We start from the raw sequence: 13607 nt of genomic DNA on the forward strand, positions 1-13607 counted from the left end.
CGTTCGAGACACTGTAAACACAGTGGGAAGATTCCCTCTAGTCTCTCTCTCTCTCTGTGTTAGAGACACTGTAAACACAGTGGGAAGATTCCCTCCAATCTCTCTCTCTCTCTCTCTGTTGGAGACACTGTAAACACAGTGGGAAGATTCCCTCCAGTCTCTCTCTCTCTCTCTCTCTGTTCGAGACACTATAAACACAGTGGGAAGATTCTCTCTGGTCCCTCTCTCTATCTCTACGTGTTAGAGACACTGTAAGCACAGTGGGAAGATTCCCTCCAGTCTCTCTCTCTCTCTCTCTCTGTGTTAGAGACACTGTAAACACAGTGGGAAGATTCCCTCCAGTCTCTCTCTCTCTCTGTGTCAGAGACACTGTCAACACAGTGGGAAGATTCTCTCTCATCTCTCTCTCTCTCTCTCTCTATCTGTTAGAGACACTTAAACACAGTGGGAAGATTCTCTCTGGTCTCTCTCTCTCTCTGTGTTAGAGACACTGTAAACACCGTGGGAAGGTTCCCTCTCGTCTCTCTCTCTCTCTCTCTGTGTTAGAGACACTGTAAACACAGTGGGAAGATTCCCTCCAGTCTCTCTCTCTCTATCTCTCTCTATATATATCTCTCACTCAATGTGTTGGAGACACTGTAAACACAGTGGGAAGGTTCCCTCCAGTCTCTCTCTCTCTCTCTCTGTGTCAGAGACACTGTAAACACAGTGGGAAAATTCTCTCTGGTCTCTCTCTCTCACTCTCTGTGTTCGAGACACTGCAAACACAGTGGGAAGATTCTCTCTGGTCTCTCTCTCTCTCTGTGTTCGAGACACTGTAAACACAGTGGGAAGATTCTCTCTGGTCTCTCTCTCTCTCTCTCTCTGTGTTCGAGACACTGTGAACACAGTGGGAAGATTCTCTCTGGTCTCTCTCTCTTTCTCTCTGTGTTAGAGACACTGTAAGCACAGTGGGAAGATGCTCTCTGGTCTCTCTCTCTCTCTCTCTGTTAGAGACACTGTAAACACAGTGGGAAGATTCTCTCTGGTCTCTCTCTCTCTCTGTGTCAGAGACACTGTAAACACAGTGGGAAGATTCTCTCTCTCTCTTTCTGTCTGCGTTAGAGACACTGTGAACAGAGTGGGAAGATTCTCTCTGGTCTCTCTCTCTTTCTCTGTGTGTTAGAGACGCTGTAAACACAGTGGGAAGATTCCCTCCAGTCTCTCACTCTCTCTCTCTCTGTGTTACAGACACTGCAAACACAGTGGGAAGATTCTCTTTCTCTCTTTCTGTCTGTGTTAGAGACACTGTGAACAGAGTGGGAAGATTCTCTCTGGTCTCTCTCTCTTTCTCTGTGTGTTAGAGACACTGTAAACACAGTGGGAAGATTCCCTCCAGTCTCTCTCTCTCTCTCTCTATCTCTCCCTCTATGTGTTAGAGACACTGGAAACACAGTGGGAAGATTCCCTCCAGTCTCTCTCTCTCTCTCTGTGTATTAGAGACACTGTAAACACAGTGGGAAGATTCTCTCTAGTCTCTCTCTCTCTCTCTCTGTTAGAGACACTATAAACACCGTGGGAAGATTCCCTCCAGCTCTCTCTCTCTAACTCTGTCTCTCTCTCTCTCTCTGTGTTAGAGACACTTTAAACACAGTGGGAAGATTCTCTCTGGTCTCTCTCTCTCTCTCTCTCTTTCTGTGTTCGAGACACTGTTGACACAGTGGGAAGATTCCCTCCAGTCTCTCTCTCTCTCTCCATGTGTTAGAGACACTGTAAACACAGTGGGAAGATTCTCTCTGGTCTCTCTCTCTCTCTCTCTCTGTGTAAGAGGCACTGTAAACACAGTGGGAAGATTCCCTCCAGTCTCTCTCGCTCTCTCTCTCTCTGTGTTAGAGACACTGTAAACACAGTGGGAAGATTCTCTCTGGTCTCTCTCTCTTTCTCTAAGTGTTTGAGACACTGTAAGCACAGTAGGAAGATGCTCTCTGGTCTCTCTCTCTCTCTCTGTGTTAGAGGCTCTGTAAACACAGTGGGAAGATTCCCTCCAGTCTCTCTCTCTCTCTTTGTTAGAGACATTGTAAACACAGTGGGAAGATTCCCTCTAGTCTCTCTCTCTATCTCTCTCTCTATGTGTTAGAGACACGAGAAACACAGCGGGACGATTCCCCCAGTCTCTATGTGTATTAGACACTGTAAACATTTCTGATTTTGCTGGAGGTACAAAACAGAGGATACCTGTTGACGACTGTGCCTCTAATGTCAGTAACCAATGGTGACCAGAAACAATCCTCTCCCCCAATAGGATCTTGCACCAAAGATGATGAAGTAACCCATAGGTTGAGAGGAGATCAAGTAGACGTCATGTGTGCAGCCTGCACTCTCTCCCCTCCAAGAGACTGTGGATGCTGGGGGTCGACTCGAGCTTTCAAGACTGAGATCATATATATATGTATATATATATGAGAAAATCTCAGTCAGGCAGTGAAAGGAAATGAGGGGAACTTCTATATGGAAGGGATTGAAGGGGAGGGTGGACAAGGCTGGAGGCCAGCAGGACAGTGGGTCAGGCGATGGGTGAAATCGGTCCAATCTGAAGTTACTAAAGGCAGTGCTCAGATCCGAGGTTGCAGAGTGTGTCCAGGAGAAAAAAGAGATCCTAGGAGTCATTTTCTTGTGGTCCACAACGCCTCAAATTTAAAATTCTCATCCTTGTTTTCAGATCGCTCCATGGCCTCGCCCCTCACTGTCTCTGTAACCTCCTCCAGCCCTCCAACCCTCCGAGATCTCTGCGCTCCTCCAATTCTGGCCTCTCGCCCTACCATTGGCGGCCATGCCTTCAGCTACCTAGGCCCTAAGCTCTGGAATTCCCTCCCTAAACTTCTCTGCCTCTCTCTCCTCCTTTTAAGACGCTCCTTAAAACCTACCTCTTTGACCAATCTTTTGGTTAACCTTCTTTGGCTCAGTGAGGCTTTTCACCAGTTGTGTGAAATCGGAAAATTGCCCCTGCTGCTCACGAAGCTTGTCTTAAACTTGTTTGGAACCTAGTAGGCGACCAATGGCAAAGACATGAGCATGGGAATAGGAGAAGGCCATTCAGCCCCTTGAGTCTGTTCCAATCTCAGTATTGAAATTTTCAATTGACCCCCAGCCTCAACAGCTTTTTGGGGGAGAGAGTTCCAGATTTCCACTCCCCTTTGTGTGAAGAAGTGCTTCCTGACATCACCCCTGAACGGCCTGGCTCTAATTTTAAGGTTATGCCCCCTTCTTCTGGACTACCCCCACCAGAGAAAATGGTTTCTCTCCATCTATCCTATCAAATCCTTTAATCATCTTATGCACGTCAATTAGATCACCCCGTAATCTTATAAACTCACAGGAATACAATCCTACGAGGCAACAAACAGATCAGATGTAAAATCAGTGTCGCAGGATTTTTTTTTGGGGGTGGCGGGCAGTGCTTGGAGATGAACTTGCCAGACTGAACCAAAGGGGTTAATTCCCTTATGTGATTTCAGTGTTCGGATAAAATGGCAGTTCACTAGATATAGAAGCAGGTGGTGTTTCCCAAAGAGAGACTTGTTCTTTGGGACGAGTTGCCTTGGGCTTAGGTAAGAATAGGAACAAGTATCTTATGTCCGAGGACTCAAGTAAGAATTAGGAACTGGTAAATCTTATGACTCAGGCTTGGTTAAGAACTGGGGACCAGTTGATTGTATGACTGTGGGAATTGTGTGATGAGAGTTCTTCAGTCTGTGTTATCAGTATAACGTACTATCTTGCTCAAGGTCCTTCGCCTGACAGTTACAAGTGTCGAAGACTTGTCTGTGTGCTTGAGAGAAACCTTCACAAGTGATTACATAATATCTTTTGTTAGGTGAAATGTAAAAATTGTACATTCACAGTCTCACCCTTCCTGTTTTCTTTTGAAATGTTGGATATGTTACCTTTCATACTTGTACATCTCTCTCTCGTCAGTCCTATTTAGGGGCCTTAATTATCTTCTAGCTTTCCAATGTTGATGAAGAGTCTGCACATGGTCCATTAACCTGCCTTGTTACAGATGTGGACGTCATTTTCTGTTTATTTCAGATTTCCAGCCTTTGCAGTGTTTCATTCTTTTCTGTCCATCTCTGGGGGCTGTTGAGAAATTTCAAACATGTAAACCAAGCAACAAGAATTGTTTTTAGAATAAAAGTCTGTTTCTCCCCCCACCTGCTTCTGTGTCTTATGACCTTCAGGCGACCAGTTGCTAAGACTCTTCAATGAATTTTCACCCTCAGCAGAGTGCAGAGAGAGAACCTAGACCAAAGATCTCACCATCTGTCCTGTCCCTCATCTGGTTGGACTCGGTGAAAGATGGCCACCCCTGATAAGGGAGCTGTGTAAGGGAGAGAATTAAAGCTGAGGGGAGGGGAGCGAAGGGGAAGAAACTGAAGGAGGCATAGGAATATAGGAATGGGAGTAGGCCATTCAGCCCCTCGAGCCTGTTCCGCTCTTCAATTAGATCATGGCTGATCTGTATCTTATCTCCATTTCCCCGCCTTGGGTCTGGAACCCTTAATCCCCTTACCCAACAAAAATAGCTATCAATCTCAGTTTTGAATTTTTCAATTGACCCCCAGCCTCAACAGCTGTTTGGGGGAGAGAGTTCCAGATTTCCACTCCCCTTTGTGTGAAGAAATGCTTCCTGACATCACCCCTGAACGGCCTGGCTCTAATTTTAAGGTTATGCCCCCTTGTTCTGGGCTCCCCCACCAGAGGAAATAGTTTCTCTCTATCCACCCTATCAAATCCTTTAATCATCTTAAACACCTCAATCAGATCACCCCCTTAATCTTTAATACTTGAGGGAATTCAAGCTTAGTCTATGTAACGTGTCCGCATAATTTAACCCCATAAGTCCTAGTATCATTCCAGTGAATCTGAGCTGCACCCCCACCAAGGCCAATATATCCTTCCTGAGATGGGGTGCCCAGAACTGAACCCGGTCTCCATACAGGGTCTAACCAGAGCTCTGATGATTAATAACATGAGACTTCCTTCCCAAAGTTTCATGGTCTAATCCCATTGTTACTCTTTTCTTTCCCTTTCTTGATATGGAATCTATGACCCAAGGATCAATATTCCCCAGCTATTTCCCCACCTCAATCCCACCATGTGGCCCCGTTGTTGGGCAGCATCGGGTAAAGTACCGCAAACAATAACTTGCATTAATATAGTGCATTAAAAGTAGTAAAACGTCCCAGGGCGCTTCACAGAAACGATTATCAAACAAAAAAATAGATGCTGAGCCATAGGAGGAGATATTAGGACAGGTGACCAAAAGCTTGGTCAAAGAGGTAGGTTTTAAGGAGAGTCTTAAAGGAGGAGAGAGAGGTGGAGAGGCAGAGAGGTTTAGGGAGAAAATTCCAGAATTTGGGGTCTTGAAAGCTGAAAGTGCAGCTCCATTTTGTGGCCACGTAGCATGAATCATCAAATTATATTCGGTCCATCGTGCCTGTGCAGGAATAATAATCCCTTAACACCCCCAGAAATCATTGCCTGTTTCACAAACCCCATTCTCCCTCTGGACAGTGGACGTGTGCTTGGAACCTGACTTCAAATTACAAACATACCAAAGAGACGGACAGAGTAAGGTCCATCGAGCCTGTCCCATTCAGTCATGTTGCAATTAAGCTATGGGCCCCGACAACATCCCGGCTGTAGTGCAGAAGGCTTGTGCTCCAGAACTAGCCGCGCCTCGAGCCAAACTGTTCCAGTACAGCTACAACACTGGCATCTACCCGACAATGTGGAAAATTGCCCAGGTATGTCCTGTCCACAAAAAGCAGGACAAATCCAATCCGGCCAATTACCATCCCATCAGTCCACTCTCAATCATCAGCAAAGTGATGGAAGGTGTCGTCGACAGTGCTATCAAGCGGCACTTACTCACCAACAACCTGCTCACCGATGTTCAGTTTGGGTTCTGCCAGGACCACTCAGCTCTAGAGCTCATTACAGCCTTGGTTCAAACAAGGACAAAAGAGCTGAATTCCAGAGGTGAGGTGAGAGTGTCTGCCCTTGACATCAAGGCAGCATTTGACCGAGTGTGGCACCAAGGAGCCCTCGTAAAATTGAAGTCAATGGGAATCAGGGGGAAAACTCTCCAGTGGCTGGAGTCATACCTAGCACAAAGGAAGACGGTAGTGATTGTTGGAGGCCAATTATCTCAGCCCCAGGACATTGCTGCAGGAGTTCCTCAGGGCAGTGTCCTAGGCCCAACCATCTTCAGTTGCTTCATCAATGACCTTCCCTCCATCACAAGGTCAGAAATGCGGATGTTCGCTGATTGCACAGTGTTCAGTTCCATTCGCAACCCCTCAGATAATGAAGCAGCCTGTGCCCGCATGCAGCAAGACCTGGACAACATCCAGGTTTGGGCTGATAAGTGGCAAGTAACATTCGCACCAGACAAGTGCCAGGCAATGACCATCTCCAACAAGAGAGAGTCTAACCACCTCCCCTTGACATTCAACGGCATTACCATTGCCGAATCCCCCACCATCAACATCCTGGGGGTCACCATTGACCAGAAACTTAACTGGACCAGCCATAGAAATACTGTGGCTACAAGAGCAGGTCTGAGGCTGGGTATTCTGCGACAAGTGACTCACCTCCTGACTCCCCAAAGCCTTTCCACCATCTACAAGACACAAGTCAGGAGTGTGATGGAATACTCTCCATTTGCCTGGATGAATGCAGCTCCAACAACACAAAACATCCCGCTTGATTGGCACCCTATCCACCACCTTAATATTCACTCCCTTCAGCACCGGCGCACTGTGGCTGCAGTGTGTACCATCCACAGGATGCATTGCAGCAACTCGCCAAGGCTTCTTCGACAGCACCTCCCAAACCCACAACCTCTACCACCCAGAAGGACAAGAGCAGCAGGTACATGAGAACAACACAACCTGCACGTTCCCCTCCAAGTCACACAACATCCCGATTTGGAAATATATCAGCCATTCCTTCATCGTCACTGGGTCAAAATCCTGGAACTCCCTTCCCAACAGCACTGTGGGAGAACCGTCACCACACGGACTGCAGCGGTTCAAGAAGGCGGCTCATCACCACCTTCTCAAGGGCAATTAGGGATGGGCAATAAATGCTGGCCTCGCCAACGACGCCCACATCCCATGAACGAATAAAAAAATGCGCCAGGATCTGCAATGCTCCCCACCCATGCAATCTCCCATCTCCTTGTTCTTTCTAAGACTCTACCCCCTGGTTTTTAACCTAACCCGCCCTGCGAGAACGGCATGGTTTCAGGTGGATCTCTGATTTGCTCTGGATGTTACGCTCCGGTGATAACTGGAGCAGCAGTGGTGTAAAAAGTACAGTGATCAGGACGATGAACAGGTGCAAATCCCACTCCCGGGATCTCCCGCCCTCCCCACACAAGGAGAGCATTTCCTGGGAGTGAATTCAGTGCCTGTTCTCATGAGGACAGCCTCAACCGGGATCTTGGGTTCATGTCACGCTACACATAACCCCACCAGCAAGGAAAAAATAGTTATCTGTTTTTAATACAACTGGAAATTCTCTCTCTCTCTCTGCCTTTCGGGTCTCTTTCTCTCTGTCTGTGTAATTTGACACATTGTGTATTCAGTATACTGGGGCCTCCTGTTTTCCGTGGCTAACCTGTCTGAACACAACGACAGCTTTGATTGGTGTGATGGTGTCCCAGCCTAATATAAGATATGCGATTTGAGAACCTCTCATTCACTACTCACCTGATGAAAGAGATCATCTCCGAAAGCTTGTGATTTTAAAATAAAATTGTTGGACCAAAACCTGGAGTTGTAAGATTCCTTACATTTGTTCTCTACCTGTTTAAATACTTGTTACTTAGACCTGAGAGTCGGGTGGGGAGCGAAGGTGAGAAACTCCCTGATCAAAACAGGAAACACAAGGAAGCTTGGCAATTGAAAATATACAAAATAACTTCTGTTGGGAGATCCAAGCCATGATTTCTGATAAGAATATCTGGTGGCAAAGCTCTTTACAACGGTGGGGCCACTTCAAGTTAACCCGATATTTTGAGACCAGGTAGTTGTGGACGGAAACTCCCCCGATTAAATTGTGCACGTTTACAAAATACCACAGAAACCGTTTGCTGGTCAATGGCAAACACAAGGGACAATTGCAACCGTCTACTTTGCTGTTGGGAATCTCGCCCCACCAGCTGTGGGTCTCAGAAATGTCAGGGTGAGAGGTCTGTGATTTCCCTCCCCATCAGTCAGATTCCTGACACTTGCGGCCATTGGGAATAGTCCTCCACTGACCATGTGGACTGCTGGAATTGTCCCGCTGATCTTGTGCAGTCGTGTTGGTGTACAGCGAGATAAAGTGTTAACGAGTGAACAGTGCAGGAGTAGCAGGCCTCCTCCTCCTCCTTCCCATCCCAGACCGGGAAGCTCCCAGTTCTGATTCCTGAGCTGGCTGATCTCAGCCAGGGCTGATTTTGGTCTCACTGCCTCTGTTTTTGGGGAGGGTAGAAAGTAGAGCACGGTTCCCACCCCTGTGGATGTTGACTGAAGAGCGGGTCAGAATCAGCTGCGATGCTGCCCCCCACGGTCGGATATCCACTCACTGTCGAGGCTCCCACATGAATACTGCTCTTTCGGGTAAGGGGCAGAGAAAGCCTGTGGAATTGGAGCCCCCACCAATAAATCATTGGCTTCAGGAGACAAAGAGAGAAATTGGATCAGCGAAAGATTGGTGGGTCTGGTTGTTCTCGGGTCAACATAAGAAATAGGAGCAGGAGGAGGCCATTCGGCCCCTCGAGCCTGCTTCGTCATTCAATAAGATCATGACTGATCTTCAACCTCAACTCCACTTTCACACCCGATCCCCATATCCCTCGATGCAAAAAAACGGAAACAGACCCTTAGTGGCAGGGGGCGGGGTGGAAGTATTGTCTGTTACCAGTCGTTACATTCTGGTCTTTTTCCCCCCCCTTATTTCAGGAGAAAATGAATTAAACCTGTGGACTGCAGTCAGTGAGGAGCTGAAACATTGGTGGTATGTATAAGCTGGAACTCTTTCCCCGTCTCCATTGCCCGATGATAGCCCCTGTCGCCAATAGCCGCTCCATTTCACTTTCATGATGAGCTCACCGGCGCTGTCTTCACCATGACACCAAATCCCAACGATGCTCGACAACTGCGATGCCCCCCTGCCCCGATTACCTAGATCTCCACTTCAAATTTCAGCTGGGACAGAGAGAGAGGGAGACAGACAGAGACAGAGACAGACAGACAGAGGGAGAGAGAGAGACACACACCTACACACACAGACACACCCACACACACGGAGAAAGAGAGAAAGACACACACAGCTAGAGAGAGACATGGAGTGAGACACACATACACAGACACACACAGACACACACACACACAGACACACAGAGAAAGAGAGAAAGACACACATAGCTAGAGAGAGACATGGAGCAAGGCACAAATACACAGACACACACGCACACACATACACAGACACACACACACAGATGCACACATACAGAGACTGAGGGAGACTGAGAAAGAGACAAAGAGACAGACAGGGAAAGAGCAAGAGAAACAGAGACAGAGGGAGCAAAGCAGTGCACAAGCAGAATTCTACACTAGACAGGGTTGCTGGGGGCATGCGGGACACCAGGAGGCAGACTGGGGAGTGCAGGTCAGTATAATGCTCACCTGCAATCTGCATTCTGCACTGTCAGTGACACAGCAGCAATGTAAATGCACCAACATTTTTATTATATATTCATTAATAGGTTAAGGGTGTCGCTGGCGAGGCCGGCATTTATTGCCCATCCCTAATTGCCCTTGAGAAGGTGGTGGTGAGCCGCCTTCTTGAACCGTTGCAGTCAGATATGTTTGTTCCTTTTACAGGTCCAGCTGGAGCAGTGAAGGGGCTACTCCACTCCACTCAGTCCTGGCCAGATGTGGATACAGAAGTGTACAGAAGCAAGACTTTGTGTTTCTCTGTTTTGTTTTATCCACTTGCTTTTGTGTGGCTTGCATTTATAGAACAGTTACAAGGGATACAGATGCTTTCTGATAGGGTCTTGTAAATAATTCTCTGAAGTTTGTGATGAAGTCTTTAAATAATTGTGATTCAAACTGCTCTGAGCCTCTGCACTCTGTACAGGTCTTAGGCTTATTTATTGAAAATTCAAAATGTTGGGAAGGAAATTCCCCTAGTCTGTGTGCGTTAGAGACACTGTAAACACAGTGGGAAGATTCTCTCTACTCTCTCTCTCCGTGTTAGAGACACTGTAAACACAGTGGGAAGATTCCCTCCAATCTCTCTCTCTCTCTCTCTCTGTGTTAGAGACACTGCAAACACAGTGGGAAGATTCCCTCTAGTTTCTCTCTCTCTCTGTTAGAGACACTGTAAACACAGTGGGAAGATTCCCTCTAGTCTCTCTATCTCTCTCTCTCTGTGTTAGAGACACTGTAAACACAGTGGGAAGATTCCCTCTAGTTTCTCTCTCTCTCTCTCTGTGTTAGAGACACTGTAAACATAGTGGAAAGATTCTCTCTGGTCTCTCTCTCTCTGTGTTAGAGACACTGTAAACACAGTGGGAAGATTCCCTCTCGTTTCTCTCTCTCTCTCTGTGTTAGAGACACTGTAAACACAGTGGGAAGATTCCCTCTCGTTTCTCTCTCTCTCTCTCTCTGTGTTAGAGACACTGTAAACACAGCGGGAAAATTCCCCCAGTCTCTATGTGTTTGAGACACTGTACACATTTCTGATTTTGCTGGAGGTACAAAACAGAGGATACCTGTTGACGACTCTGTCTCTCATGTCAGTAACCAATGGTGACCAGAAACAATCCTCTCCCCCAATAGGATCTTGCACCAAAGATGATGAAGTAACCCATAGTTTGAGAGCAGATCAAGTAGACGTCATGTGTGTAGCCTGCACTCTCTCCCCTCCAAGAGACTGTGGATGCTGGGGGTCGACTCGAGCTTTCAAGACTGAGATCTGTAGATTTTTGTTGGGTGAGGGTATCAAGGAATACAGATTACCCACATCCCAAAAACAATTTCCATATATATATATATATATATGAGAAAATCTCAGTCAGGCAGTGAAAGGAAATGAGGGGAACTTCTATATGGAAGGGATTGAAGGGGAGGGTGGACAAGGCTGGAGGCTGGTAGGACAGTGGGTCTGGCGATGGGTGAAATCGGTCCAATCTGAAGTTACTAAAGGCAGTGCTCAGATCTGAGGTTGCAGAGTGTGTCCAGGAGAAAAAAGAGATCCTAGGAGTAATTTTCTTGTGGTCCACAACGCCTCAAATTTAAAATTCTCATCCTTGTTTTCAGATCGCTCCATGCCCTCGCCCCTCACTGTCTCTGTAACCTCCTCCAGCCCTCCAACCCTCCGAGATCTCTGCGCTCCTCCAATTCTGGCCTCTCGCCCCACCATTGGCGGCCACGCCTTCAGCTACCTAGGCCCTAAGCTCTGGAATTCCCTCCCTAAACTTCTCTGCCTCTCTCTCCTCCTTTTAAGACGCTCCTTAAAAACCTACCTCTTTGACCAATCTTTTGGTTAACCTTCTTTGGCTCAGTGAGGCTTTTCACCAGTTGTGTGAAATCGGAAAATTGCCCCTGCTGCTCACGAAGCTTGTCTTAAACTTGTTTGGAACCTGTTAGGCGACCAATGGCAAAGACATGAGCATGGGAATAGGAGAAGGCCATTCAGCCCCTTGAGTCTGTTCCAATCTCAGTATTGAAATTTTCAATTGACCCCCAGCCTCAACAGCTTTTTGGGGGAGAGAGTTCCAGATTTCCACTCCCCTTTGTGTGAAGAAGTGCTTCCTGACATCACCCCTGAACGGCCTGGCTCTAATTTTAAGGTTATGCCCCCTTGTTCTGGACTCCCCCATCAGAGGAAATAGTTTCTCTCTATCTGCCCTATCAAATCCTTTAATCATCTTAAACACCTCAATTAGATCACCCCATAATCTTCTATACTTGAAGGAATCCTAATCTCTAGTGGTTAAAAAAGCATTCGGGATCCTGGGCTTTATAAATAGAGGCATAGAGTACAAAAGTATGAAAGTCATGATGAACCTTTATAAAATACTGGCTCAGCCACAACTAGAGTATTGTGTCCAGTTCTGGGCATCTTTAAGATGCACTTTAAGGTGTGAAGGCCTTAGAGAGGGTGCAGAAGAGATTTACTAGAGTGATTCCAGGGATGAGGGACTTTAGTACGTGGATAGACTGGAGAAGCTGGAGTTGTTCTCCTTGGAACAGAGAAGGTTGCGAGGAGATTTGATCGAGGTATTCAAAATCATGAAGGGTCTAGACAGAGTAGATAGAGAGAAACTGTTCCCATTGGTGGAAGGGTCAAGAATCAGAGGACATAGATTTAAGGTGACTGTCAAAAGAACCAAAGGTGACATGAGGAAAAACTTTTTTACTCAGTGAGTGATTAGGATCTGGAATGCATTGCCCAAGGGAGTGGTGGAGGCAGATTCAATCATGGCCTTCAAAAGGGAACTGGATAAGTACTTGAAAGGAAAATATTTGCAGGGCTACGGTGATAGGGTGGGGCAGTAGGACTAGCTGGATTGCTCTTGCATAGAGCTGGCATGGACTCGATGGGCAGAATGCTGTCCTTCTGTGCTGTAATCTTCCTATGATTCTAATTTAACCCTTTTACCCCAGTTCCATTCTGGTGAATCTGAGCTGCGTCCCCTCCAAGGCCAATATTTCCTTCCTGAGATGGGGTGCCCAGAACTGAACGCAGTATCTCCGGATGGGGTCTAACCAGAGCTCAGTACAACTTTAACATAACTTCTTCCCTTTGTATTGCAGCGCTGTGAGATATAGGCTAACATCCCATTAGCCTTTTAAATAATTTTTGTGATGAATTATTATATGATGTGGTGGTCAGGACAAGGAAAGCGTGCGGTGCTTTCCCGGCACGTGACATGTACTTGCTGTGAAAGGTTTGGATTGAGAAACAATCAGTAAAACCAGTGAGGTGATTGAGGCGGTTCTTGGGAATCCGAAGGGCGAATGGGCGGACAACTCACACTAGAACAACAGGCAAGAAACCAGTTTGTTCACACCACAGATCGACTTGTCCACGATGGCTCTCTTCAGTCTCTTTCTCACAGACAGCACCTCGACCCTGTTGCTGTTCACCTTGTTTGTCATGTTGCTGTTTTTTTCGATTATTCGTTGCAAACCCAAAGCTGTGACCAACTTCCCTCCTGGACCAGCTCCGCTCCCACTGATCGGAAACCTGCATCAACTGGACCTGAAACGGATCGACAGGTCCCTCATGGAGGTAAAGTGAGAATCCTTCAGTGAATGTATCCAGCAGTTCTCAGAGATTGCGGTGGGTTAACCACATATGTGTTCTAGTCATCTGTGATCTGAAATCATAGCGCTAGCAGTCCCCGTGTAAAGTCCCGCCACTCCCATCCAGTTCAGATAATGCTTTTCACTCACACGAAGCCAACTGCAGAAGGTGATCGGGATTTGGGGGGAAATGCGTATCTGAACTGAGCAGAAGCGGCCCCGGTGCGCGAAGCTCTCAGGGTCGGACGATGAAGA

At 47.0% G+C, this 13607-nt stretch overlaps 1 protein-coding gene across 2 annotated transcripts in view; it reads left to right on the forward strand.

Annotated features, from left to right (window-relative positions):
- Positions 1–13007: 13007 nt before the first annotated feature.
- The window catches only part of LOC137305053 (cytochrome P450 2K1-like), a 29662-nt gene continuing 29062 nt past the window's right edge, over positions 13008–13607 (forward strand). The window contains exon 1 of one of the 2 annotated variants that reach the window (XM_067973826.1): positions 13008–13338. In XM_067973826.1, the coding sequence (XP_067829927.1) occupies positions 13065–13338 (274 nt within the window). In that variant the 5' untranslated portion in view covers positions 13008–13064. The remainder of the gene's footprint in view (positions 13339–13607) is intronic. The other variant, XM_067973825.1, reaches the window with a different exon arrangement.

Source organism: Heptranchias perlo, chromosome 39 (genome assembly GCF_035084215.1).
Source record: "Heptranchias perlo isolate sHepPer1 chromosome 39, sHepPer1.hap1, whole genome shotgun sequence".
In the NCBI taxonomy this organism is placed as follows: domain Eukaryota; kingdom Metazoa; phylum Chordata; class Chondrichthyes; order Hexanchiformes; family Hexanchidae; genus Heptranchias; species Heptranchias perlo.